This window comes from Trichosurus vulpecula, chromosome 2, assembly GCF_011100635.1.
Source record: "Trichosurus vulpecula isolate mTriVul1 chromosome 2, mTriVul1.pri, whole genome shotgun sequence".
Lineage (NCBI taxonomy): Eukaryota > Metazoa > Chordata > Mammalia > Diprotodontia > Phalangeridae > Trichosurus > Trichosurus vulpecula.
Window position 1 is genome coordinate 228,801,705 of NC_050574.1, and position 27,995 is coordinate 228,829,699.

Sequence of the window (27,995 nt, forward strand, 5' to 3'; positions counted from 1 at the left end):
CTCCGGCGCACAGAGGTAACTTCCGGGGTCAGAGGGCGCGGCTTCCGCCCCACCGAACTCTCTTCTCTTTAACCTACCGGGTAACTGACACCCCTCCGCCTCCCCACGCTCTTTCTCCATCCGCCGCCTCCCCCTTTCGGAGTTTGTGGCGCCTCCCCCCTCGTCACAGCCTCCGGTGAGCCCCTGGCCCAGGTGAGGGGCGGGCAGCAGCGTCCGGCAGGGGGCGTGGGGGCTGGGGAGGCTGGAGAGGGGGACTCGAGTGTTTAATGGTCGCGGGTGGACCGATGGAGCTGAGGGAGGGATCCTCCCAGCCCCCAAAGTGAACCCAGTCCAGTCGAGACCTCCTTTCTCTGCCTCTGGGGGCCTCTCCCTCCCTCTCCCTCCTTTTTCCCTGGGAGAGAGCGAAGGGTGACATTAAGGACGGCATCTTGTAGTGGGCAAGAAGTCAAGAAGACCTGAGTTCAAATTCAGCTTCAGACACTTTCTAACCGTGTGACCTTGGGCCAGTACTTCACCTCTGTCTGCCTCAGTTTCCTTATCCGTAAAATGGGGGTAACAATAGCATCCACCTCCCAGGTTTGTGAGGCTTAACTGAGTTAGTAAGTGCAAAGTGCTTAGTCATGGAACACAGTAGGTGCTTAATAAATGATTATGTTGCTTTCCCCAACCCCCCCTTCCCTCTCATCGTGGTCGCCAGAAATTTATAGTCCCACAAAAATCTCATCAGCTCTGAAAATCACACCCCCTCAGTACTCCCTTCCCCCGGGGCCTGGCTGGAAAGTGGACATCGAAGAAGCAGCTCCCTCTTCATCTGCCAAGGGCTGCGGGACTTCTCTTCTGCCCCCCGGAACCTCCCTCCCCTTCTTCCCTCCTCCTCCTCCTCAGCTTCTTTTATGGGCAGGGACTGGGGTTTTTTGTTTGTTTGTTTTCCCTTTCTTTGTCTCCTCTGCACTAACACTGTGCCTGGCACACAGCAGGCACTTCATAAATGTTTATTGAGTGACGGGTGATGGCAGGGTCCCCAGAAGGGTGCCACCAGAGGCTGGAAGAGAAGCAAGAAAGCTTGGTGTGCTGAACGGCATAAGAAATAAGTTAGGAAGTGGTAGGACTGCCTTGCTGAAGGGCAGGGTCCATTGGAGAGCAGATGAAATCGATTTGGAGCCGACCTGGTCAGCGTGCTTTGTGACTCCTTAGAGTTGGTTTTACCCCGCTAGCAAGCACTTGAGTAGCAGTGAAAGAAGAGGATGGTGGGAAATAATTTAGAGTTAGGGTTTTGCAAGGTTTGATTGGCTTTAAAGCCAGCAGGGCAAGGGATTCAAGAGTAGAGTTGGAGCATTTGTGGATGAAGACAAGATCAAGATTGTGACCATCTGTTTGTAGCTGGAGTAGAGTAGAAAGAGAAGGTCATCGAAAATGAGTGGCTTGAGAGACTGGAAAATTAGATTATTTGAGGGAATATCAATATGTGTGTTACAGTCTTCTACTATGAAGGCAGGAGTTGGGATGGAGAAAAAAAAGCCCTGAGCTCATTGAGAAAGGAGGAAGATGAAGTCGGGGATAATGACCTCCAGAATCTGATTGGGTGATGAATTTGGATAATAGAAATTTCAAAGGAGTAGAGGTTGCAAGTGATGGGGGTAGAGGGAGAGTCTGGAAGTATCAATGGAAAGTAAGGAGTAATTTGACTGTTGCTCCATGACCTGTGAGGTGGGGGGGTATAAGAAAAAGGGCAGCTAGGACTGGAAAAGGTGGCTGGCCAAGGAGGCAGTGTTATCCGAGGGTGCCAGAAGGTAGAAGGAGTGAGAAAGGAACCAGGCTAGGGTCAAGGTGGGAGGAGCAGAGATGAGGTTTAAAAGAGGGGCATTGGTGCCCCCTTTCTACCATCAGTTGGTGGAAAATAAAGGGGAAGGAGAAAAATTAAATGCACAGAATTTAGAGGTAGAGAGGACCTTAGATAGCACTCTCTTACAAATCATCAAACTAAGGTCTAGAGAGGGGCAGGAGCTTCCTAAATGTCGCATAGCAGGTGGTGAGCCTGGAATTTCCTGTGTTCTTTTTTCTACAGCCATAGTCACAAACCTTAAAAATCCACTGGAATGGGTCTGTGATATTCCCAATGCGTTGGTGATCGGCGCAGATCACCAGCTATCTGTGTCTGCACAGCTGCTGTGTGACTCTTGTCAGTGTCCTCCCATAAGGTCCCACCAGTGTGCTAGGGACTTCCCTGGATTTCTCTTGACAGTGATAGTATACTGATGCATAAATGCTACAATGTATGTAATATTATGTGTATATTATTTTTCAAATGTACATTGCCTTTATGGAATTTACAGGATTACAAAATGAGGAAAATATAAGATATTTGACAGTAGTGATGAATTATAAAAATAACATGGCTATTAGAAGGAAAATCGGAAATTAAAGAATAGAGCATTTTGAGTTAAATATAGATCAGGGCTTCTTAAACTTTTTCCACTTGGGATCCTTTCAGCACTGCTTAAACTTTGGGTTGCGCATGTGCAGGCGAGACCCACAATTAAGAGATACAAATTTTCCAAATTCATGTTTTTTTGGAAAAAGATATTGAATTTTCTTTTGGATATATTGAATTTGTTGGGATATCCAGTTTGAAATGCTCAATGGGCAGTTTTGGATAACTGAAAATTTCAGTAGTTTAGAATTTTTGTGAACTTTGACATCATTTTTTGGATTCGCTAGTGTAATAACAATAATAATATCTAGCATTTATTGCAGAGTACTTTACACGTATCTCATTTGATGGGTGTAAATGAGTCTGGTATAAAATTTAAGTCTGGTCTGCCTTATATTACTATTCAAAATTATTTTCCAAATCCAAAGATACAAGATTTACAAATTATATATGCATATATATTTGATATATATGTATTTTAAAGTATCATTATACATAAAAGTAGTGCCTATCCTATACCATTTTCTTTGATTCACATAGTTCATACTTCAAGAATCCATGATTTCATTAGTATAGATACTCCCTCCACTAATGTATATAAATACTTGCTCCCCACTATGGGGGAGGACCTTCATGAGTCCTGTGAGTTCTCTGGGGTTGGCCTTTCAAGACTTAGCTAGGCTGGTTTTTAGACCACCACTATGGAGTCTATCATCATTCTTTGTACGTGAAGTCTTTTAAGCTTGTCACAGGATCCTTGGAGCTTTTATTCCACTGGTGTAGCCTTTGGGAGCTCACAGCCCACAGCTGAAATGAAGTATTCAAAACAAGAGAGTATGTGATACAGTATATGAAATTTAAAAGTTTTTGGAAACTTTTTATGTTCCATTAAAATTCTGTCCCACTGCCTGATTGTGGGATGGAACGGAGGTGAATTCCCAAAGGCTATTATTGGAGCCCACATTTTGAAAGGGCATACCAAGCTGGAAAGACTTAAAGTATAAGCAAATCGCATATCTGTCACCTGAAGGTCAGCTGAAGTATAGAATGGCTTTTCCCCAGGTTGACTGCAAGGTGATGGGGCTTTTGGCTACAGAAACTCTTAAAGACTCTTTCAAGTCATAGAAGGGTCACAGTTTGCATATGTGACACTAAGACAGTCACAGGCCCTTCAATATTGCAGAAAATTTGAACTTTACATAATGTAATAATAGCTCTTGATCCTCAACTAAAACTTCTTGTTTGATTTATTTTCCAAATTACTTAACTTCCTTCAATAATTTTTTACTTTTTTTTTAAAGGATTGGCTCAAGAAACATGGAACTTACTTCTTGTGACACATTTGTGGCCTTGCCTCCTGCAACAATTGGCAATAGGATTATTTTTGGAAAAAATTCAGATAGAGTTTCCGATGAAGTACAAGAGATAATTTATTATCCTGCTTCATTTCATGGCCCTGGAAGAAAACTTGAGGTAAAGTAAAATGTTTTGTGCAATATGCCATTTTAAAGAACTGTGATTAGCATTTTTATGAGTGAGATATTATTCCAGGGGATCGTAAATTAAAAATTCAGGAAGTTGAGTATGAAAAAAAATCAATAAAAATAGATACCCTTTTGTAATATTTCATTCAAATCAATTCAGCAAGCCTTTATCAATTATTTTCTTTTTACAAAGTACTGTACGAGAAACTAGGGATATAAAGACAAAAAATGAGATAGTCCCTGCCCTTTGGGAGCTTGTATTCTACTGTCACTTGCATGTTAACTTCTTTGCTTAAAACTCTTCAGTGTCTGTGTGCTTATTGTTGTCGTTCAGTTGTTTTCAGTTATGTTTGATTCTTGTTGAGCCCATTTGGCCCGCCATTTCCTTCCCCAGCTTGTTTTACAGATGAGGAAACTGAGGCAAATAGGGTTAAGTGACTTGCCCAAGGTCCCACAGCTAGTAAGTGTCTGAAGAACTCAGGTGTTCTTGAATCCAGGCCTGGTGCTCTATCCACTGCACCTTACTAGATAAAGTCTAAGCTCTTTATCCTTGCATTCAAGACCTTCCATGGTCTGTTATGTTCTTATCTTTCAAGCTTTATCTCACATTACTATTTATATTCTAGCCAAATTGGGATACACATTATCCTATCCAAGTCTTGCATTTTCCCACCTCCATCCTTGTTGTTCCATGTGCCTACAGTGACCTCCCCTCCATCTCAACTTGTTGAAGTCCTTACTACACTTTAAGCCCAAGTGCTCTATTCTCCATGAAGTCTTCTTGGAGCTCTTCCAGCTGGAGATGACTTTTCCTGTTCCTGTCCTTGCAAAATATTTTTTAAAAGTTCATTTATCCTTCTTGAATTTATTATGATCCTTTAAAAAATGTGAGCCATAACAGACATTTACAGTTTTATATACAGTATCTTGTATATATGTTTATGTTTGGTGATGTTTATCAAGTTCAGAATAGCAAAAAAAATTAATTTAATTTAAAAATTAATTTATGATCTGTTTGGATTATAGCTTTTATGTATGTGTTGCTTTTCTCCTTATAGCTGCATGAGGGCAAGGACCATTTAAAAATTTTCTTTTAAATCTCCTATGGTCCCTAGCATAGTGCTCTGTAGCTAGTAAGAGCTTAGTAAACTGTGTGTCAAATTGAATTCATTAAAGAAAGGTAAGGATTGAAAAATCTTATAATATAATCTTGCTTTTCCCAGACATCAAAGAAGGGTAATTAGACCTTACGATGGCCCTCTCATAGTACCATAGATCGAGAAAGGACTTTTAGAAGTCATCTAGTGAAGACATTCTAACCCAGCTGCCTCATTTTACAGATGAGGAAACAGACCCTGAAAACTTAAAATGACCTCCCTAAGTCGCATAGATAGTAAGTGGCCAAGCCAAGATTTGGACCCAGGTTCTCTTGTTTCCAAATGTGGGGATCTTTATGGTGTATAGTGCTTCTTATTGCATTTATGCATATGGAATTAATTGAAAAATACTTCAGTGTTTTAATGAATCTGCTGTCTCCTCAAGGTGGGTGCCCCCTCCAGAGGTGTAGATTGTAGTCCATTCAGGCTCTGTCCATGTTTAATAATCTTCCCTGGAAAGTTGCCCACTGTCTTCTGTAGCCTTCCTCTAGATCTCTTGACAATGTATGAGTACCACTGAACCCACATGGACTATTCATTGATTATCCCTCATGCTTTCTGACTGACTTGTTCTTTTCTGGTTATCTCTCTCTCATAGTCCATTTTGTGCTATTTCTGTTGTGTATTTTATTGCTAATATGATGTGATAAAACCTTTTCATATTCACCATATGTCTTTCCGTTGTCTTTTGAGTGACCTGCAGTTTGAAAGCTTAGGAAACCAATATTATATACTTTGTGTTCATATGACATCACCAGAAAAATATGTGTATTAAAAAGATGAGCCTTTGTTTCAGGGAGAAGCTTGAGGTAATTAAAACACCATATAGTTTTTCAAATACAATCTAATCTGCTCACCTCCCATTTACTTCTGGGCCCAGTTCATTGTCTGACGAAGATATATATGCCGATGGAACAACTATACAGTCTGTCTGTACAATTGTCTGTCACAGTCTGGATGACAGGCATACTTTTTTCCACTTGACTTTTCCTATGTGGATATCTAGGCTAAAATCTTCATTATTATTGATTTCATTTAGGACACAGCAGTATTAGAGGATTTGATAGAAGCAGTATAATGTCATCCCCAAACAGGCGCATCTGGAGGACCTCTGCATCAATAAGGAATCCCTCTTTCATTTCAACTCTGCCCTGGACATTCTCCATGACATTTATGCCTTCCTTGATACTTATAATCAGTGGGTAATCAACTAAACTTATCTCCATAGCATCTTTTAAGAAATCTTGTATGATTTTTACCTACCCAAGAGAGACAATTTGTCGAAGGAGATGTCGTTTTACTGAACTGAATCACATGTCTTTTTTGGTAGTCAATAAATATTAAGCAAAGTAACTTTTTATTTTCTCTGAACCTTTAAGTCAATCAAGTTACTGTAAAATGTGGTCTGCTACACAAAATAATTTGTGAAAGCCTTCTTTCTAATTCTGCATTTCCGATGTTTTCTTCTAATTCCTTGGTTAAGTATGCCCTTGATAATTATGTAGGTTATTTCTCATAAAAAATTTATAGCAATGGAAAGGTAGGCATATGAATTGGTAGTTATTGATGTTTTCTTCTCTTTTTTTCTATCGGTGTTTTCTTGATTGCCTTTTTTCAGTAGTAAAATCTGTGATTTTTTCCCCCAACATTTTCGTATCCTCTTCTTTCAGATATTTTGAGACTTTTATCTTTTAACATTCTCATAGTTGTAACGTCTTCACGTAGATATCATCTGTGTATATTCTAGCCTGATTGCTCTTCATATCTTTCTTTTCTGTAGTACCATTTCGAATATTTAACAAAACATATCAGGGATTGTAATGTTAGAGTCCATATGTTGTGGCAGTATTGTCCTTAATGGGAAAAACTAGTTTTTGACAGTGATGTTTATAGATCTTTTCTACTGTTCATTTATTTATTATCTTCCATTTTCATCCTTGAAGATGTGATCCGGCTTAATTGGGTCTCTCACTACTCTTTCTACAAGATTTTTTTTTATCTATACTACTTCTTGCTGTGTTATGAGACAATGTGGTTTATCATCTTCTACCTTCCTCTTCATTAAGATTTCGCAAATGAGTTAATATTCTAAAGTTGCTGTTGCCTTGGCTGTCACTTCTTTCTTTTTGGAAGGGAGATTAAATATTTATACTGTGAGGTGGTTTTGAGGTACTTTTGGTCTCCTTGTTATGGTGATTGGTTTATGTAAGATAAACTTCCTTAGGAAATGATGTCCATCCTTTTAAACAGTTTTTTTTCTGAATTAGTAGTTTATTTAAATAGGACAAGTTTGAGTCATTTTAGTTTAGTTGGTATATCTTCTGGTTTTAATTTCTTGGTATCGATTTTGATTTTTTCCCTAATAAGCCAATAGCTGATTCAAAAATTATGTCCATGTCAGTAACCAGTTGTTTCCTAGCCATTGAGATGTAATAAATATAGGTATCGTGACCTTATTTGATGTAATGTATACAGTCATTAATGGAATCTTAACATTTCATGCTACATGTTTTTATATGGGCTTATGTTTAATTGTATGTTTTTGTAGGTTTTTCCCTTTTGGTTAAATGTTGCTGTATGTAAATAGGATTTTGTTATCCTTTTTAGAGTTCAGTTTCTCCAGATCTGTGGCCATGGCAATGTCTAGTTCCCAGGTGTTACATAATAACTCCCAGAATAGCCCCAAGGATCCTAGATAGTAATTCCCAGAATCATAGTGACAGTCCTACGGAAGCTACGGAAGTCCTACGGGGTGACATAATTGATATTTACTATGCTTGCACAGAATGACGATATTGCTAAAGTTAACTTGTGAGCTTAATGTTGGCAAGATGTCATCTTTGTCCGGTGCCCTATAAAACAGGTGGGCATTGGTCAGTGAGTGGGGAAACCGTGGGGAAACCACAAGTAATGCATAGAGGAATGTATGTACCTACCTCAACTGGCCCCCATTGAGGCTTGAGGGGTTTTAGGAGAGTGCACAAGCTGTGACTGTCTCCATTGACCCCATCGAGACGTAGGGGTGATTGCACGCCTCTTCTTGCTGGCCCCTTCGAGAAGGGTGATTAGGGACTGCTGTAGGAGCTGGTACTCCCATTATTGGCAACCCTTTGAGAAGACTAGACTAGAATAAAGCTGATTATTAACCTCTCCAAGGTGTCTCCCTCTCTGACCAGATCAAGAGTGAGCCTGTTAGAGGTTGGAGTTTGAAAACTCCAGTGCCCCCAGTGTGTTATCTGTGAGACAGTTGCAAACTTTTTTTTGATTGGTTCATTTAAAAAGAATACTGTATTTTAGATTGTTTTTATTTGGTACATTGGTTTATTTTTTAGGGCAATTTTGAATATGTTTTGTAATATTTTAGTTATTGTTGACCTCTGTTCAATGTTTTGTTACTTTTGTAAGTTTTGGAATAGTTTTGATTGTGAAACTATTGAATTCCAACTTTCACCGAATCATTAACAGATTCTTTTTTTTTTTTAACTATGAATTTGTAGTGCACCTATATAGAAATTGAACAAGCAACAGAAACATATGCTGTTGTACTGAGTCGACCATCTTGGTTATGGGGTGCAGAAATGGGAGCCAATGAACATGGAGTTTGCATTGGTAATGAAGCTGTATGGGGAAGAGAAGCCGTATGTGACGAAGAGGCATTACTTGGCATGGACCTTGTCAGGTTATCAGATATACTTGTGGGTTTTGTAGGAAAAAACCAAACAAATCACATTTTGTAGGACTCAATTTTACTTTTTAAATTATAATGCCAGACTGTTTTAAAATGTTTGAAATGTTAAAATGATATTTGTTATATTACCCTTAGACAGCAAAAACATAATTTTTTGACTAAAATACCACAGAACAGAAAGATGAAATGCTAAGAATTCCAAATGCCATAGAGAATAAGTTTAAGAATATTTGTCAACCTGGTTGTTATTTTTTCTCCTCATTTCCTGTTTATTTTTGGGTTTGGGAGCGTCATCTTTTCAATATGAAAAAAAGCAGTAAGTTCAATACAAAACAGAACTGGTTGTTATTTTTAAAGGAATTTTATGTTGAAATTAATATATGATATCTTACAAACAACAATTAAAAATACAAATATTTCATAAGAACTTGTTAAATTTTATTTTAGGCTTGGACTTGAAAGAGCTGATACAGCTGAAAAAGCAGTCAATACCATTGTTGATTTACTAGAAAAATATGGACAGGGTGGAAATTGTTCAGAGAGTATGGTATTTAGCTATCACAATAGTTTTCTGATAGCTGATAGGCATGAAGCATGGATTCTCGAGACCATAGGACAACATTGGGCAGCAGAAAAAGTAGAAGGTATGTACAGCATATTATTGAATTCATTTTATGATACATTAAATACCCCCAGTTTCTCACACTTTACCAGATTGCTCCTCAGGGCCAAAAGGTATTCATTTGTCCAAGATGTAAATCTGATGTAATGCAAGGATGATTTGGAGAAGATGGAGAAATTAACTCCCTCTGGTTGTTTTTTCTTACTTAGCCAATGTGAAATATAAGCTTTTTACTTGGCCGATGTTATTTTAGTAAATAGCCCTTTGTCCTTATTTGTTTATTATATTGTTCTTCCCCTCAGTCTCTCAGGGCTGAAATACAGAGGTGTGGGCTTGGACAGGAATTGCTTGAGAATTTGACCATTCTAGTAATCAGATTAGATGAAAGGCTTTTTAGATATGCACATTAAAATATAAAATCTAGTCATTAAAAAAAATCCAATTCAATTTTTTGAGAATGCTTTGCATTAGTTTTATTCCTTTTCAATGGGTGTTGGGTTAAATACATGTCTGTTGTATGCTCAGTAGGTGCTCTGGATGATGGAAAAGAAGTATAAGACACAGCTGCTTCTCCCGAGGAGCTTCTAGTCTCATCGGAAAGGACAAAGTTAAATAATAATACAAAATAGCACAATGCTACCTATAACTGTTCCACAATGACTCATAGAAACATTACATCCTAAGAGCCTAGGATCATTGGCTTAGATTTTTAAAAGGATCTTAGAGATCATCACATCAGACACCCTCATTTTATAGACAAAGAAAATGAGACCAAAGAGGTCAAAGTGACCTGCACAGGGTCACATGGTTAGGAAGTCAGGCAGCTAGGTGACTCAGTGGTTAAAACATAGGACTGAGAGTCAAGAAGACAAGTTCAAATCTTGCCTCAGATGCTTATTATCTCTGTGACTCTGGGCTAATCACTTAATGTGTCTGGGTCTCAGTTTCTTCATCAGGAAAATGGGGTTAATAATAACACCTACCTCATAGGGTAGAGAATCAAATGAGATAATGTATACAAAGCATTTTGCAAACCTTAAAGTGCAGTATAAGTGCTAGCCATTATTATCTTCATCTCTTTAGATCAGATTTTCACTGTCCTTTCCAGTAATAGATTTCAATAGAAGATTGTACTCTTTAAATTATCTACTCGAACATTTTTTTTTCAGACTCTACATTTCTGTGAGTAAAAATAAATCATAATTAAGAAACAATTCACAAAATTCAGTTCAGTTTAGCACGTATTTATTCAGGCCTTCATCACCTCTTGCAAAAGTCTCCTAATTGGTCGTCTTGTCTAAAGTATCTCTCTCCTCCGGTCCATCCTCTACACAGATGCCAGTGCAAGATTCTTAGAGCACAAGATTGACCATGCTCCTCCCCTGCTCCAAAGCTCTCTTAGCTTTTTCTCTAGGTTCAAATACAAACTACTCTGTTTGCCGTTGAATGCCCTTCACAGCCTGACTGTTCCCCTGCATTCAGTGTTTGGTTCAGTAAAACTGGCCTGTCTGCTGCTCCTCGCACAGGAACCTCAATCCTCCTTCTCCATGTCTTTGCATAGGCTGTCTTCCCCATCTGGAATGCACAATATCTCCTCATCAGTTAGCTTGTGCCACCTTCTACCACGAGGCCTTTCATGATGCTCCCAGCTACTAGTGCCTCTGACTGAAAATTCCTTTGTATTTACTTTGTATATTTTTTTATATGTGTGCTGTTTCTCCATATGCAGTATAAGCTCCTTGAGGGGAGGAACCGTTCCTTTTATGTCCTTGTGTCCCTAGTGCCTAGCAAAGTGCACTTAGTAGCTGCTTAACGAATGTTTATTGAACAATCTGGCTATTTATAATTTTTGTTCTTTCTGGTTGATAACAGAAGGAGTTCGTAATATTTCCAATCAACTCTCTATAACAACCAAGATTGACCGAGAGCATCCAAAAATGAGAGAATATGCTAAGGACAAAGGCTGGTGGGATGGTGAAAAGGAATTTAATTTTGCTGCTGTGTATGCCCATCTTAATAATTTCGGGGTTACTACTTCATCAGGCAGATACTGTGAGGGTAACCGGCTTCTGAACAAATACAAAGGTGATCTTTTTATTTAAATAATACTATCTGAAAGAAATTTTGTAAGCTTTTGTATATTCCTATATAGTAATGATAAAATAATCAGTCCTTATTAGGTCTTACACTTATTAACGACTTTATTAAAACTTCATTATTATGCTCTAGGCTAATTGCTGCTTCTGATATAGTAATAATTTCTGATGTACTGAACTGCAAAATTATGCCAAAAATATCATCTTTTAGCAGATTGCTAAATGGCAGATATTTTCTTAAAAAAAAAGTCAGTTTCACCAAAAGGAATCTGTTTTGTTTAGATAATAAAAACCATACTTTTTGTGACCAACATGTTGCTTCACCGACTGAAGCATAAATTGGTTCTGAAAGTCAGTCAGAATGCAGCTTTTCATAAATGAGACATTCCAGGGCTATAATTTTCTTCACTAGAGCCTTATGTGTTAATTAGTATTAAGTATAAAAGAAAAAAAAACCTCTTGATGGAATATTTTAATGTTCCACAATATTTTCATATTTTCTGCTGTTTTGAAAAGAGATATTATAGCTTTGCTAATATTATCAATAAATGCTTTTCACTTTAGCATAGAAACATTTTATGAACAACTTATTTTATAGAAATTATTTTATAAAAATGCTGCTTAAACGAAATTCATTAATTTTTTTTCCCACTTGAAGAGCAGGGCTTTTAGAGAATGTTTTAAAATGCATTTTCTTAGTTACTATGTCTAGTACATGGGTATTGTTTCATTTCTATCTCACTGGATTTATTACTGAAATATGGATGACCTCTTTGAAAAAAAATGGTCACATCTGAAGGAAGAAGATAGAGGTGTTGCTCTAATAACATTAAGCAAGCAGTATTAAGGAAAAATATAGTTAAGGACACTGTATTAGGGAAGTGATTAGTCTTCCCTTTTTTCCTTCTCTGTAACCCCTGTAAATATGTGAATATAAGCTGAGATCATGTTTATTTCACTTTATTCAATTAGTGATCTCTCCAGTGGTGGACTGATGGCTTAGACTTTTCCACAGTATCAACAGGTGCCTAAAAAACACAGATTGACTATTTAGTTTTCAGCTTTGCTGGAGTAAGATTTGTACATTTTTTGTTAAGGAAAATGTTTTCAAATAATGTCAGCACTTTAATTAGAAAATCAACTCTCAGGTTATCTAGTTTTTAACCTATTAGTTGTGGGTTACATTTAGAAAGGTTTCAAAATTTGTTTTTCTTTATTGCTTGTTTTTGTAAGTTTATACACATTTCTAGAAACTTGGATAGAGTATTCGTTTGGAGTTCTTGTTGTGTTAAGGGATTGTGCATTCTTATTTATGACAGTAATCTTTGGTTTAGGAATTACAGCCATCAGATGCTATTACAAAAAGGTCATTGTTGAAGCGTGAAAGAAGGGGCAGTGTAAAGGATCTTAAGTTATTAGGGCAATTGGAGGAGGAAAGAAAAGTCCTTTGAATTCACCATCTACTTTGTAATATGTTAAAATTAACTTGTTACAAATTAATTGGAAAGTGAATTTCTTTTTAATTCATAGGTAGTTGTAATAAAAAAAAAGTGGACCCTAAATTTTTTATTTTTCCATGTGGAAAGGGCAATCCATTTAGTTCACTGCGAATCCTCAAAAGAGGAAAGGCCTTTTTCTCACACTAGCATTCAATTTTCTTGTAATCATTGTAACTTTTCTTTAGATTTCTGTAGACCAACACTATGTCTGTCTTCCAACTGTTCCTTCATGGTAGCTATTAACTGTGCTGCATGTATATACAAATTGCAAATACATTCACTCATGCATTTGAAATAACTAGTTTAAATTGCAATGAAATTGCACCCCTGTGTTTTTTATTCATTTTACTGAACCCTACCACCACAGTCTTAGTACTTATTTAATGGTTGCTAGTGGATTACTTATAGCTATCCTACTCTTGTGATCATGTAAATCCTCCCTTCATTTTGAGAATTGTAGGTTTTGAATAGAGAAGACATTTTCATAATACCTGTATTATAGCAGTATTCTGTTTCTGTCACTGTTTTCATTATAAATCCTTATTTTCAGGAATTTAGATCTCAACCATTTTAAAATCACCCTGGGTGTTCCTGTTATCTGCCTGATTCATAGGTTTTGTTTGGTGGTTTTGGTAGTTTGGCCTTTTTCTTTCAAAAAAATATTCAGAGATGCTTTTAGAAGCTGCCCTATCTTTTTCTTTGCTTCGTGTTTTCAATTTATTGCAAAACTAAGTAGAAAGATCATTTCACTCATAGTAGAGTCGTTTATGGAGTACAATTAGCTATTTTCTCTGCATTTTAAAGCCACTGATGGCTTACTGTATACATGTTTAGTGAAATGTAAGAAAAATAACTTGGCACAGAAAGGAAGAAATTGTAAGAACTTAACTTCAAATTCTCTAAATTTACTTGTTTGATTGTATATGTAGATTTAAAAATAGAGATTTTATAGTGGAAAAACACTGACAGAAACATTAATGTAATGGAATTATTCAGAAAATGTATTCAATATATGAGGCTGGCTGGCCTTTGTTCCATCATCAAGTATTGTCCATACCCTTGATCTTGCCACCACCTGCAAGTGTTGCACATCCATGTTGATGGACTCTGAAATTCCTTTATCAGATCATCTTGTGTTATGCCCCGCTCTCCGCCATGACCCCAAACCTTGCTTTTTGTCCTCACCCTGACATCCTATCCCTCCACCCCCTTCTTTCCCAGTCTATCACCCCTGTACAGGCTACATTTTCTTACCTTCCCCATCTTGACTTTTGATGAACCAGTTCAACCCTGTACTCTGGAAGCCCTTGCCTCTTTATCCTGTATCCTCTTGAAAATCTTGCCCTGCCAATCCTCAGCCTTGGATTATTCCCACCGTCTCCTGCCTTTGCCTCTACATACACATTAATCTGGAGAAAATCATGAAACCGTATTGACTGGGGCCACTACAAGTTTACGTTCCGTAATCCCAACTCGCCCTCACTGGGGGCAAAGCATTCCTTTTACACCTCTCCAATTGATTCACTATTCCACTCATCACGGTGGCTTTTCCAAATTTTTTCTTCCCTCTTTAAGCCTCCTAGAGTTCTTCTTATCCTCACCCTCTCTGCTAAGAGCCTTGCCTCATATTTCGTTGAAAAAATGGAGACCATTCAAAGGTTGCTGCTTGTTCTCCCCTCCTCCTCCTCTCATCCCCCAGAAGCCCTCTGCCACTATCACCTCCTTCGCGTTCCATATGAAGAGGTAGCCTTTCACTTTGCCAAGGTAAACCCCTCTATGTGCATAAGTGAGTCCCTTCCATCCCATCTTTTCCAGAAGGTTGCCCCCTCTATCATCGCTACTCTCTCATTAATTTTCAGTCACTTCCTGTCTACTGGATACATTTCTGCTGCCTGCAAATAAGCCCACATCTCTCTCTCCCATCCTCAAGAAATCCTCACTTGATCCATCCATCCCAGCTAACTATTATCCTCTATCTCTCTTCCCCTTTGTGGCTAAACTCCTTGAGAAAGCTGTCTCCAGTAGGTACCTCCACGTGCTTTCCTTTCCTTCACTTTGAGTCTGGCTTTTGGCCTCATTGTTCAACCCAGACTGCTCTCTCCAAAGTTACCAATGACTTCTTAATTGCTAAATTGAATGGCCTTTTCTCATCCTTTTGACCTCTCTGCCACCTTTGACACTAGTGATCATCCTCTTCCCCTTGATTCTCTTTTCTCTCTGGAATTTTGGGACACTGCTTTCTGCCAGTTCTCCTCCTACCTGTCTGATCATTTTTCTGTTTCCTTTACTGCATCTTCATCTGTATCATGATGTGATACTGTGGGAGCCTCCCAAGGCTGTCCTAGACCCTGGGCTCCCTCTTAGCCATTTCACCCAGTGATCTCATCAACTCCCACAGTTTCATTTCTCATCTTTATGTAGATGATTCTCGATCTACTTGTCCAGTCCTAACCTCCCTTGAATTTCTGACTACTTGTTAGGCCTGATGTCCCATAGACATCCTAAACTTGACATATCCAAAACTGAACTCATTTTCTCCTCTAAAATATCCCGACCTTATGATCTTCCCTATTACTGTGGAAGGTACCAACATCCACCCAGTCACTCAGGCTTGTAACCTACTTGTCATCCTTGACCCCTCACACTTTCTCACACCCCTATCCAATCAGTGGTCAAGTACTATCATCTTTACCTTGTTAAAATCCCTTGTATCCTTCCCCCTTCTCCCCTCTCACACAGAAAACACCTTGGTGCAGATCTTCATCACTTCACGACTAGTGCAGTAACCTTGCTTGGTCTCCCACCTCAAATCTCTTCCCCATTCTGATCCATCCTTGACTCAGGTATTAAATTGATCTTCCTAAAGTGTATATCTGTTCACGTCATCCCTCTAATCAATAAACTCCATTGGCTCCTTATAAAATCCCGTTTGTGTTTTAAAGTCCTTCATAACCACCCTTCCAGTCTTGGTACATCTTACTCGGTCTCTTTCCTCACCATGTATTCTGTGATCCAATGACACTAGAAGCTCTGGGTTCAAATCCTGTCTCAGATACTTCTTGGCTACATAAACCCCAGCAGATCACTTAATCTGTATCAGTCTCAGTTTCCTCATCTGCATAGTGGAATAATAATAGCACCCACCTCTCAGGGCCATGGTGAGGATTAGAAGAGATATTTTCCATAAAGGACTTTGCAGAGTTTTAAAGTGCTATATAAATGTCAGCTAGTCTTTTTTTTTTTGTTTTTTGCCGTTTGGTAGGGCAATTGGGGTTAAGTGACTTGCCCAAGGTCACACAGCTAGTACACGTGTCAAGTGTATGAGGCCGGATTTGAACTCAGGTCCTCCTGACTCCAGGGCCGGTGCTCTGCTCACTGCGCCACCTAGCTGCCCCCGCTATTCTCTTTCTTAATAATAATAATCATGCTGTAGTTATCACAGACATAGACTTAACATTTCGCAGTTTGGGGAAGGAAGGGACTTTTGTGATAAAACAGTTTTGATGCTTAAATGTAGCATTCTCTTATTACTTGGCTCCCAAGGGAGGCAAATTTGGAAAATAACTAAGCAGTAATCTTAAAATCATTGTTACTTAAGTAAATTTCTTCGTAGTCCATGTGGGAAATAGGATTGGTTGCATGTTTTTTGCATTGTTCCCTTTTTGCTTTTTATTCCTTTGGGAGTTCTGTCTTAGCTATAATAACTTATATAGCTAATGTTTTCTTAAATTTATTCCTAATTGGTGATAAGCCTGATGAGTTTAATGTGTTTGATTTGATAATAAGGCTTATATTTTGTTAGTATCTTAGGTGGTGTTTATGCTAGCACCAATATTTCATTTTATTCATTATGAGCAGAGAAAACCTCTTATATGCAAGAGGTCATTCTCTTAAGCAAAAGTGTTTGAGTGCTTGACTTGAATTAATAAAAGATCTAATTCTAACAGGTTTTTGTTGTAGCTTCTATTCTGATAGGAAGACTTAGGGAAAATCAACCGTACTTATATAGGTCTGTAAAGTAAATTGCTGTAATGCCAAACTGCACAAATTAGAGTTAGTACTTGTTAACATAGTCGCATAACTAATTTGATTTTCAAATTTTTCAATAGGAAATATGACTTCTGAAACAATGATGGAAATTCTCCGAGATAAAGAAAGTGGCATTAATATGGAGGGAGAATTTCAGACTACTGGCAGCATGGTTTCTATTTTGCCTCTAGATCCCAGCCTTCCGTGTATTCATTTCTTTACAGGAACCCCTAATCCTGAAAGGTGAAGTCAGAGATGGGTGATTAGTGGGTAGGGAAAAGAAGCTTAACATTTAGTTAAATTGATATCATTTTAATTTTAATGAGATAACCAATTTTTAAAAGGTTCAAACTACAGGATATATTTTCTTATAAATATTTAGTGTCTTTCTTCTATCAACATATAATTGCCAGTAGTTAATACTTTGTTTCTATGAGAAAAGAATGTTAATACCGTTTAATATATTTCAATTATATAAGTTAAACGTAGCTTTATTAATGAAGACTTTCCTAGAGGGAGTAGTAGAGGAAAATGAGTATATTAAATATTCTCTACATCTTGATTGCCTCTATAGTAATAAAGACTCTGTTCTTTTTTGTTTCTAGATCTGTATTTAAGCCATTCATTTTTGTACCAAATATAACTCAGTTACTAGAAACTAACTCACCAACATTTGGACGTGAAGATCCAGTTAAAAAGAAGCCGCGTTTTCAGAGTAAACCTGACAGAAGACATTCTCTTTACCACAAACATGAACAGGCAATGGAAATAATAGAGTGTGATGAGGTATGAAAATTCAACTTAATTTAACAAGCATTTATTAAGTCTCTATTATGTGCAAAACCTGTGATAGGTCATGAGTGGTCATGGTGGGATGCAAAGTTTACATGAGGCAAAGGATCTGCCTTAATGGAGCTTACAGTCTATTTCAGGGTCACCAAGAGTCAATTGATCTGTGTTTCATCCATAGTCACCAGTTTGAGTTTCAGCTTCTTGAAAGAAAGATTTTAGTGAAATCACAGATGTCCATTTTCTAATATATCTTTGAGGAAAATGGGATATTTGTGACATTCTTTTATTCAGTAAGCATTTATTAGGGTATGCCTTTTACTTACAGTCATACCTCAGCCTAAAAGTCATTGAAAGGCAGATAGTTCAGTCTATTATCTAGTATCCCTTATTGTCATATTAAAAGGTAATATTGGACAGAATGGATTATCATTCCAATATGACGTTTATTTTCTTTTTCTGAACATATGAACATTCCAGCATGTTCTTTATGTTTCTTTCTGACATAGCATTTATTTTTAAATTAGAAAACAGTGGTGATAAGAATTGGGCTGCACAGTGTCCTATACTTGGATTCAGAAATCAGCTTCACAAATATAAGTTGTAGGAAGTATGGCTGGACAGCAGTTTGTTGAAAGGAGATTTTAGGGTTTTACAGTTAGGGTTAATAAGGATTTTAACAGTGTAATATGGCGACAAGAAAGGCTTCGTTAGTCTCAAAGTCTAATGAGAGATCGTGTCCAGGAGTATGTAGGTAAAAGTTCCTCTGTACTATGCCCTGCTCAGAGGGCATCTGGAGTTTTGCATTTAGTTATGGGCAGCACATTTGAGAAGGACATCAATAGGCTTTAAAGTATTGAGTGGAAGGCACCCGAGATGGTAAAAGGCCTTAATATTATGCCATAAGAGGATTGGTGGAAGGAAATGAAAATGTTTAGCCTGGAGAAAAGAAGACTTATGGGGTCATGATTGCTCTCTTAAAGCCTATAAAAGACTTACATTGAAGTGGATTAACCTTATTCTGCTTGGCCCCAGAAGGCATTATGAAGATCATTGTATAGAGAATTTGCACAAAAGCAAATTGGGGCTTGCTGTTAGGAAAAACTTCCTACCATAATTAGTTCCTTCCTAAAGGGAATGAGATGCTACACGTGGTGATAGACCCCCTCTTGAGTCTTTAAGCAAAAACTGTGTGACTGTTTGGTAGGTATATTATAGATAGGATTCTTACTCAGGTACAGGTTAGACTAGATAGTTTTTGAGATCCCCTTCAAAATCTTAGGATCCTATGAAAACAGGTTGGTCAGTTAAGTGGGAAAAAACAATTCAAAAACCAGTTTTGGTCAGAAAAGTTTATAGTGTTGACCTGAGAGTTTGGTTAAAGGAGGCAAACAGAGCTAGGTGATAGAAAATTTTATATTACGTATTCATTTATTCCCTTAAGCCGGCATATACATACATGTATGTATGGATCCAGACAAAGTCTGACTGCCTGAGCAAAAGAATGAGAAAGCTTAAATACATTTTAGAACAGTCGCAACTCAGCATACCTGGGTGACTCCACGTATGTATAACCCTGATAACAAGGAATAGGTTGTAAATACTATAAGATAAGAGTGTTGACAAGGGTCAGTTTGAAACTACAACCCAGCATTTCTGTGTTTAATTTACCGTTAACATTCCATTACATAGTATATGCCCATAAAATATTAAGCAAGACAGTTTTCTTGGGTCAAGGGGCTCATCCTTTAATGGTTAATAGGGGAAAGAATTTTCTTAGGTCAGCCCAATCTGGCCTTGTTGACATAGGAAGGGGTATTCTCTGGGTAAGCTCAGAGAACAAAGAAGCTTGGGTTCAGCTCTTCTTCTACTTGATCATTAATAAAGGCTCTGGCCCTTCCTGAAAGTTACAAAAACGATATTAAATGACGTTAATGATCATCGGTAGTTATGTGTGGACTCTGCCTATTTTTCTTTATTACCAGTTCCCCTTTCTCCCATTTTAATTAAATTTTGAAAATGTCTTTCTAGAATGATGTAATTTCAGAGTTGGACAGGACTTCAGAATCCATTTAGACTAACCTATTCTCAAACCAGAATTCATTCTATGAAAAACCCAACAAGTGGTCAGTCAGCCTTTGTTTGAGGAGAAAACCACCATTCCCAAGGCACTTTAACTACTTTTGGACAGCTCTAATTACTCGGAATTTTTCCATCCATTGCTTTGAGTTCTACTCTCTGGAACCAAGCAGAAGGTTAATTCCCCTTCCACATAACAGCTTTTCAAATAATTGATGACAGCTGTCATCTTCCACTGAAGTCTTCTCTTCTCCAGGCTAAACAGCCCATTCCTTTATTTGATTCTCACATGACACAAGTTCAAGGCCCATTGTGGATGCTTTCTAGCTTACTGGTGTCCTCTTAAAAATGTGGCATCCAGAACTGAATTCATTACCTCAAAAGTCTGAAGTATTGCAGAACTGGAATGGGAATTTATCAAAACAATTTTAGTGTATGAGGCAAAAATTAGAATTATATCATTTGCAGGTGATCAATTTTGTATATAATTTATATTCATTCATTGGAAGTATTTAAAGGTATAGGAGCATAGGAGTTCAACTCCAGGGGTAAAAGTTTACTGACTGATGTGATCTTTTTTGTCAAATAATGTTGAAATACCATTAAAAATATGAATATTTTAAAGATTATTAATGCTTCAGGCTACAAGTAGTGTGGGTTACTTATAGAATAGCAATGTGGTGTATGGGAAAGATGCCTGTATGGGCCCTAATCTTGGCTTTGGCACTTGCTGGTTGTGGGATTTGGGGCCAAGTTACTTAATCGTTTTGAATTGCACTTTTGTATACAGTAATAGTATTGGACTTTATTCCTTCCAATTGGAAAATTTGAATATTAGTTTCTTCCTTGTATATTTCTTTCATTGATTCATTATGCATTTGTCAACTATTTTTAAGCACCTTAGACATGGAAATCAGTGTGCTAGGCCCCTACTGACATACAAAGTTAATTAGGACATGTCCTTGATGTCACTAGCAAGGGGGGAATGTAACACAAAACCAAATATTAAACATTATACAGTTAGCGATTGTGCAGAATAGAATTAAGAGCACGAGAATAGTCCTAAGTGCTCTATAATGTCTGAGCACCAGTTTCTCATTAAGTATGGTCTACCAAGAAAAAACATTTTGTATTAATTTCAGAAAATTTTACTTAAATGATTTCAGAAATGGGAAGCCACAGACATTTTCAAGGGCTGCATTAAGAAATTTTCTTTCCTTTTTTTCCCCAATGTTGGTAAAGAAGTATAAACTTAAAACCTGCCCTAGATTTCCCTGTAGAGCTACTTCTGGGTTTTTTTTGTTTCTTTGTAAGTCTAAATGGCAGCAATTTAAGGTTTTGTTTTGTTTTTTAATCATTTCTGTCTGCAAATGATGGAGTGGGAAAGACCCCTGAAAATTATTTAGAAATTAAAATGCATCTTGCATGAACAGGTTGATAGGCAAGAGGCTAGAATAAATGCATTTATTGATCTTTTGAAATCTCATACTGCATTAATATTTTATTGGAAAATTATTCTTTCAGGAAAGAGGCAGAAAAATGCTGGAAAAGATGAGGATGCTGGAGAAAGAAATGCTCAAAGAGATGGAATCAGTCCTTCAGAATAAGTGTCTTGACGTGAACAGAGCTGTTAACCTTTTTGCTCAATGTGTGAAAGACGAAATGAAAATTTATGAGTCATATGTTGGTTCTCAGTGAACATACCATGTTCAGAGGTCTTCTTCAAAGGCAGTCCTTAAGCTTATTAAATCTGGTAAATCTGAGTTCAGCAGACTTTATTACTCTTTAGTTATATTCAGGTGACTGAAATTTAATCTTGACTATTACAGTAAAAACCATCAAGCCATTATTTTTTCTGGGATACTGAAGAAGAAAGTAAGGTTTACATGAATTTTAACCGATATATTCATTTCATGGAACACTTAAATGTTACTTGAAGGTAGCAGATTGGAATGTTATGTCACTGTCAAAGTAATGATGAATTTAAGCTGATTTTCTAATGCTGTGTGAAAGCGTGAAATGTGTACAGTACAGATTCATATGTAATACACTTACTATGCAGTATCCTAAAATGTCTTTCAGTTACAATAAGAAAGGAGGCTGTTCTTTAGGGATGCAGACTATTTTTTAAAACAATGTCATCTGAGACTTAAGGAGAAATTACCAGAAGAAACTTTCTTTTTTGAGACTAGGTCTCTGTATCTCCCCCAGGCTGGAAGTGCAGTGACCACTTGTGGTCTTCATTGTGGCTTGACATGGAAGCTCTGAACCTAATCCCTTTCTTACCTGGGCTAGGTTCACTCTTCCCTTGGACAGTCTGTCCCATACTTACCTGCCCTCCCCAGGGCCCCCCATGCTAGTGCCAGACAGTGTAGACACTTGATTGGCTTTAAGCCTCCTATAGCTCAAAGCTCTTGAGCTCAAGCAGCCCACCACAGGCATGCACCACCATACCCCATAACAAGAAGCTTTTAAAAGATTTACATATTGCTCTTCTGCTTGATTTCAGGGTATTTATTCTGCCAAAGCACTTTATGTAGCACAAATGTGCTGTTTGTAAGACTGTGACTAACCAGTGAATTCTAACAATTGATTTTCCAGTATTTTGGGGGAAAAATATATTTTAGCCTTATTAAGTTAATTTCAGCTGAGTATCTACATTTCTAGCATCTAAGTACTTCTAAACCTTATACTTGCCCTGCCTGCCTCTGTTAACTTGTGGTGTTCTTTTCTTTATTTCATTCTGTAGGAGGAAACCTTGTCTGAGAGCAAAAAGATGGAGATAACTAGACCTTAGCTGTTTTTTTTTTTTCTCATGCCCCTTTCACTGTCTCATATTCATTCTGCCAGGGGGAAAAAGATTAGGAAAAGCAGAAAATTAAGTATTTGGGCATATATTTCAAGCAGGTAGTGTTTAATTCTCTTTCTGGGAAGGTGCCAGCCTGATTGGTACAAGGAATTTCTTCTCCTAGGAATTCTTTGTATCAGTGAAATTACAGGTGTGATCCCTATTTCTATCCCTATTAAGGTTTAAAGGACATTGCACATCACACTTTTCATTGAGAAACTAAAACAATGTTGAGTGGGATCCTTTATGGATGATTTATGAACAAATATAGACAAAAGTCATATAGAATGAGAATGTTTGGGGTTGGGAGGGGATTCTGTTTTGCACAGGTGGAGAAGTCCGCACACTGAAGGGGTAACTGATCCACAGAAGTAAGGATACCATACATTCAGATTACCAGGTTTGGCCTATGTAGCTCAAGTGTTAGTAAAAAAAAAATACCTTGCATATTGCGTGGTTCCCCTAAGTGTAGATTATTGATATTAGAAAAAAGCATAAATTTGTCATTCTTCTACTAAGCTGATGCTCCCTTTCCTATATGCACACAGTACGTGGGTTTTGTGGTTGGAAAAGGCCTCAGACACATCTGGCCCAAACTCCTCATTTTATAAGGGAAATACTTTTAAAACATTTAGAGAATTCAGAGCTAGGAGGCATCCTAGGGGATCACTTGGTAATGTACAGAGAAGTTCACAGTATTAGAAACAGGACATCTGGGAATGGGCTTAAAGAGGTAGCGACTTGGTTAAAGTTAGGTTAGTGGCAGTCAGTATTTGAACCTACGTCTCAACTCTAAGGTTCAATTTTATTTTCAATACATCATGCAATCTCTTATCATAGTGCTTTTTTTGTGTAATTTCTCAGTGTAATCTGTCAGTCCAGATGAAGCGTCTACTTCGTGCCATCTATGTAATTGATTTTTTATGTTGGTATTAGCTAAGTATTAAAGTTGACTTGTGAAAATAATAAAGTAGGGCACCAAAACCTTTTTTAAGACCGAAGACACTTCAGACTGGGGTATGTAGTTTGAGCATTGCAGTTTGCCTCCCCATATAATGGGTGACTTTTGGAGCTAGCATTGGGGAAATACTTATAAAACACTTAGAGAATTTAGAGCTAGGAGGCATCCTAGGGATCACTTAGTAACATACAGAAAAATTCATAGTGCTAGAAGCAGGACATCTGGACTTAAAGCCTGGCTTTTCTTTTTTACTACCTGTGTGACTTTAGGCAAGTCACTTCACCTGTCTAGTGTTCAGATTCCTTAGCTAAGGTATAAGGCCCATTGATCAGGAGTTAAGAACCTAAAATCTAGGAACTTGTTTCTTTAAACATTTTGGTAAATGTATTTCAATATAATTGTTTTCTTTTGGTATTCTATGTGTTTTATTTTGTACATTTAAAAATCAGTATTCTGAGTCAAATTTATAAGAATACAAGTCAGTCCCCAATTGATAAATGGTCAAAGGATATGAACTGGCAGTTTTCAGACAGACAAATCAACATGTAGTCATATGAAAAAATGCTTTAAATCACTATTGATTAGAGAAATGCAAATTAACACAAGTTTGAGTTGCCATCTCATACCTATAAGATTGGCTAATATGACAAAAACGGTAAATGAAAAATGTTGGAGGGAAAGTGGGAAAGCTGGGACACTAATGCACTGTTGGTGAAATTATGAACTGATCCAACCATTCTGGAGAGCGGTTTGGAACTGTGCCCAAAGGGCAATCAAAGTGTGCATAACCTTTCGATCCAGCAATACCACTACTAGGTCTGTATCCCAAAGAGATTTTTTTTAAAAAGGAAAAGGACCCATTTGTCCCCAAATATTTATAACAGCATTTTTTGTGGAACTTGAGGGGATGCCCATCAGTTGGGGGGGTGGTTGAATAAGCTGTGGTATAACATGTACTGATGCAGAGTGAAGGAGAACATTGTACAGAGTAACAGCAATATTGTACGATGATCAACAGTGAACTACTTAGCTATCCTCAGCAGTACAGTGATCCAAGACAGTCCCACAGGACTCAGGGTGAGGAATGCCGTCCGCCTCCAGAGAAACAACTGATGGTGTCAGAATACAAACCGGAGCCTGCCTTCTTTTCCTTTTCTTTCCTTCCTCAGAATGACTAATATGGAAATGTTTTACACGATTGCACATGTGTAGCCTATATCGGATTGCTTACCATCTCGGGGAGGGGAGAGGAATAGAATCTGGAACTCAAACCTTAAAAAAACCCCAATGTTAAAATTTGGTTTTACATGTAACTTGAGGGAAAAATAAATATTAAAAAAACCAGCATACCACAGTATTCTGAGAAGGGGTCTATAGGCTTCACCCAGATTGTACAAGTAGTTTACCATGACATATGCAAAAAAGCTAAGAACCCCTGGACTAGAAAATTTCTTAAGGTTTCTTCTCAAGTCCTAGAAACTTAGTTCATACCCCACATTTTCCATTTGAAAAGTGGGGAAAGTGAGACAAAATAGCATCTCAAGATCTTGTCAAAAACTGTCTTTGTCTAGTGGGGTCTTTTTCTATGGAAACATCTGATTTTGCTGTTGTTGAGTCATTACACTCATGTCCCACTCTTCTTGAACCCATTTGGGCTTCTCTTGGCAAAGATACCAGACTGGTTTGCCATTTCCTTCTTCACCTCATTTTACAGATGAGGAACTGAGGGAAACAGGATTAAATGACTTTCCCAGGGTCACACAGCTACTAAGTGTCTGAGGCTAGATCTCAACTCGGGAAGATGGGTCTTCCTGATTCCAAATCCAGTGTTCTATCCACTGTCATATAGCTGCCCGTCTAATTTTATGTGTATCAATGCAAAAATACCTAGAAACACTCAAAATACCTCCTAGACAGTTTTGTAGTTACACATCTTCCCCAGCAAGTGGTACTACTATTATGTATTTTTCTTGTAACTTTCACAACATTAATACCTATTTTCAATTTCTTATGTTGTGATTTGTTAAACAAGGCCTTGCTATGGTATACATTCTATATTTCCAAAATCATTCACTACCATTGCCACGCACCAGAAGTAACACCTTTTATTTAGCCCATTTGGTAGCTTATACTTGAACCTACAGGTTTTAGCTCTTTCCTTTTAATATTTTCTTAAATCTTTTCTCCATTTCATGAATTACAGTAGTTTTATATAGTAAACTTTACTATCAACCAAAATAATACTCCTACAGGATTGTTGGGTTTAAATGAGGTAATGTGTACAACAAAATCACTCGCTAACTATAAAGCATTATATGTAATTATTATTGATAATAATGATGGTAAATGTATAATATCCCAATCTTATATAAGTGTGAGTACTCCCTCCACTGGTGCTAATTGCACTCCATCCATGCCTTTTCATCCAGTGTTATTCTTTTTACATTTCCATTCGTCTTCCATAAAGGATCTAGGCACTCAAGACCTTCTTCCGGTTATTTTAATATTTCAAATACCAGTATTCTCAATGAAGACTTTCATACCACTTTTCACATATCATTGTTGGCAATGCTTACCTTCTACTGTGGATGTTTCCTTACAGTTTCCTAAGAGCACGGTGCTCATGTGTTTCACGGCCTCCCAGTATTATTACCTGGATAATATTATGCTATAGAGCAGATTGTAATCATGGAAAGTATTATACAGTTTTTAACTGTGATCCACCCTGATCTCCAGTGGGTTTATTTTCCATCTGCAGTGTTTATCCCAAGTTACATTTACTTAGGGATTAGCTTAATGAACTGCCCATCCAACTATGTATTATAATCCAGGAAAGCCTGACTCAGATTCAAGGTCAGTACACAATGAGGCACTTACAGGGCATTCAGCAGTTAACAAAAGGTACAAGGATATTGCAGCACTGAGCTTGGGTAGACCAGGCTCCCTCATCTCCAAATGGAAAGGTCACCTGTGAGGGCTTGTACAATCTCAGGATATATGCCAAATGCGAACTCCACATGGGTGGGCCTTTTTTGTAACTAAGAAACCACACCAGTACTATCAGAGGATACTAGAAAGCTATGTCCCATAAGGTACAGCTTTGAGCCGAAGTCCTCTGGCTCACTCGAATCTACGGGACACATCTTGTTAGCCTAAACCATGTTGCCAGGGATGAGGCAAGTCCTGTAGAAAGTGGTCCTGCCTCACATGCATTTTGAAGTATTTCATTGATGCTTTTCTATGTGGTATCATCATTTCCCAATGACTCCTCCCCACCTCCTCCAATTTTCCTGTGGGAGCAGTAAGCAAAACAATACTTTGGCCATGTCTGAAAGTGTAGACTACCGAGCCCTCTTAAGTATTTGTCGCTGCATCTCTCGGACTTCTTCAGTCTTCCAGCATTATTTTTCTTTACGTTCATGTGGTCATTGTGAAAATCATTCTGCTTCTGCTTATTTCAGTATTAGTTTATAGAGGTCTAACCCAGTCTTACTGAATTCTTTATTCTGGAGACACAAAAATGTTCCATTATGTTCACACACTACCACATGTTCACTCCTGTCTGCAGGAGACGAGTCACCACTTTCCTTCCAGTTCTATGCTATTAAAAAGTACGTTTGTACATATGGAACCTTTTTACTCTGCTTGACCATCTTACAGTAGTATGCCTAGTAATGGTATTGCTAGATCAAATGACGTGTACATTTGACTTTCTCAGCCTAACTTCAAATTGCTTTCCAGAATGGAGGGACTATTTCATAATTGCAACAGTGCATTAATGTGCCTGCCTTCCCACAACTCAACTGCTATCATTTTTGTCTTCTGACAATCTGATTAACATGAAGTAAAACCTCAAGAGCTGCTTCAATTTGTATTTGTTATTAGTGATCTGGAGCATCCTTTCATGTGGTTGTTGGTAGCCTGTGCTTTTTTTCAAAACTGCTCATATTCTTTGACAAGGCACACCCACGCATGTGTCTGTGTGTGTATTCTTCACATATGTTGGATGTCAAGTTTTTCTTAGACATTTGCTGCAAAGATTTTTTTCCAACTCCTTTCTGTTAATTCTACTACACTGATTCTTTTTCCATGCACAAGCTTTTCAGCTTTAATGCTCTCTGATCACCTGTATCCATTATTTAGTTAAGAATTCTTTCTTTGGTCATAGTTGCGCAAGCTATGTATTCTGTCTTAATTTGTTTTTTACTGTTTTGAGTTACTAGTGTAATGTACAATAAACAAAACTTAGTGTGTTCTATATTTCTATTAAGTTCTAATACAAGTTATTAAAAGTTCTAATTTAAGTAGGATT

General features: G+C 37.7%; 1 protein-coding gene across 2 annotated transcripts; it reads left to right on the forward strand.

Moving 5' to 3' along the window:
• Positions 1 to 30: 30 nt before the first annotated feature.
• On the forward strand, positions 31 to 27,993 carry SCRN3 (secernin 3). Of its 2 annotated transcripts, none has more exons than XM_036743365.1 (8): positions 31 to 192; positions 3,733 to 3,904; positions 8,570 to 8,751; positions 9,208 to 9,404; positions 11,255 to 11,467; positions 17,087 to 17,249; positions 17,612 to 17,792; positions 21,399 to 27,993. In XM_036743365.1, exons 2-8 carry the CDS (start codon positions 3,749 to 3,751, stop codon positions 21,570 to 21,572), a joined length of 1,266 nt encoding a protein of 421 aa, XP_036599260.1. In that variant the 5' UTR covers positions 31 to 192; positions 3,733 to 3,748; the 3' UTR covers positions 21,573 to 27,993. The 2 variants fall into 2 exon arrangements, with proteins under 2 accessions (XP_036599260.1, XP_036599261.1); XM_036743366.1 differs by having other exon boundaries at positions 55 to 175.
• Positions 27,994 to 27,995: the final 2 nt, after the last annotated feature.

Bases quoted from the DNA above. Each gene is read 5' to 3' on its own strand.
- SCRN3 (XM_036743365.1), top strand. From the start codon at position 3,749: ATGGAACTTACTTCTTGTGACACATTTGTGGCCTTGCCTCCTGCAACA. The intron at 8,752-9,207 runs GTTATCAGATAT...ATTTTATTTTAG, and splicing joins CTTGGCATGGACCTTGTCAG to GCTTGGACTTGAAAGAGCTG. The intron at 17,250-17,611 runs GTGAAGTCAGAG...TTTTGTTTCTAG, and splicing joins GGAACCCCTAATCCTGAAAG to ATCTGTATTTAAGCCATTCA.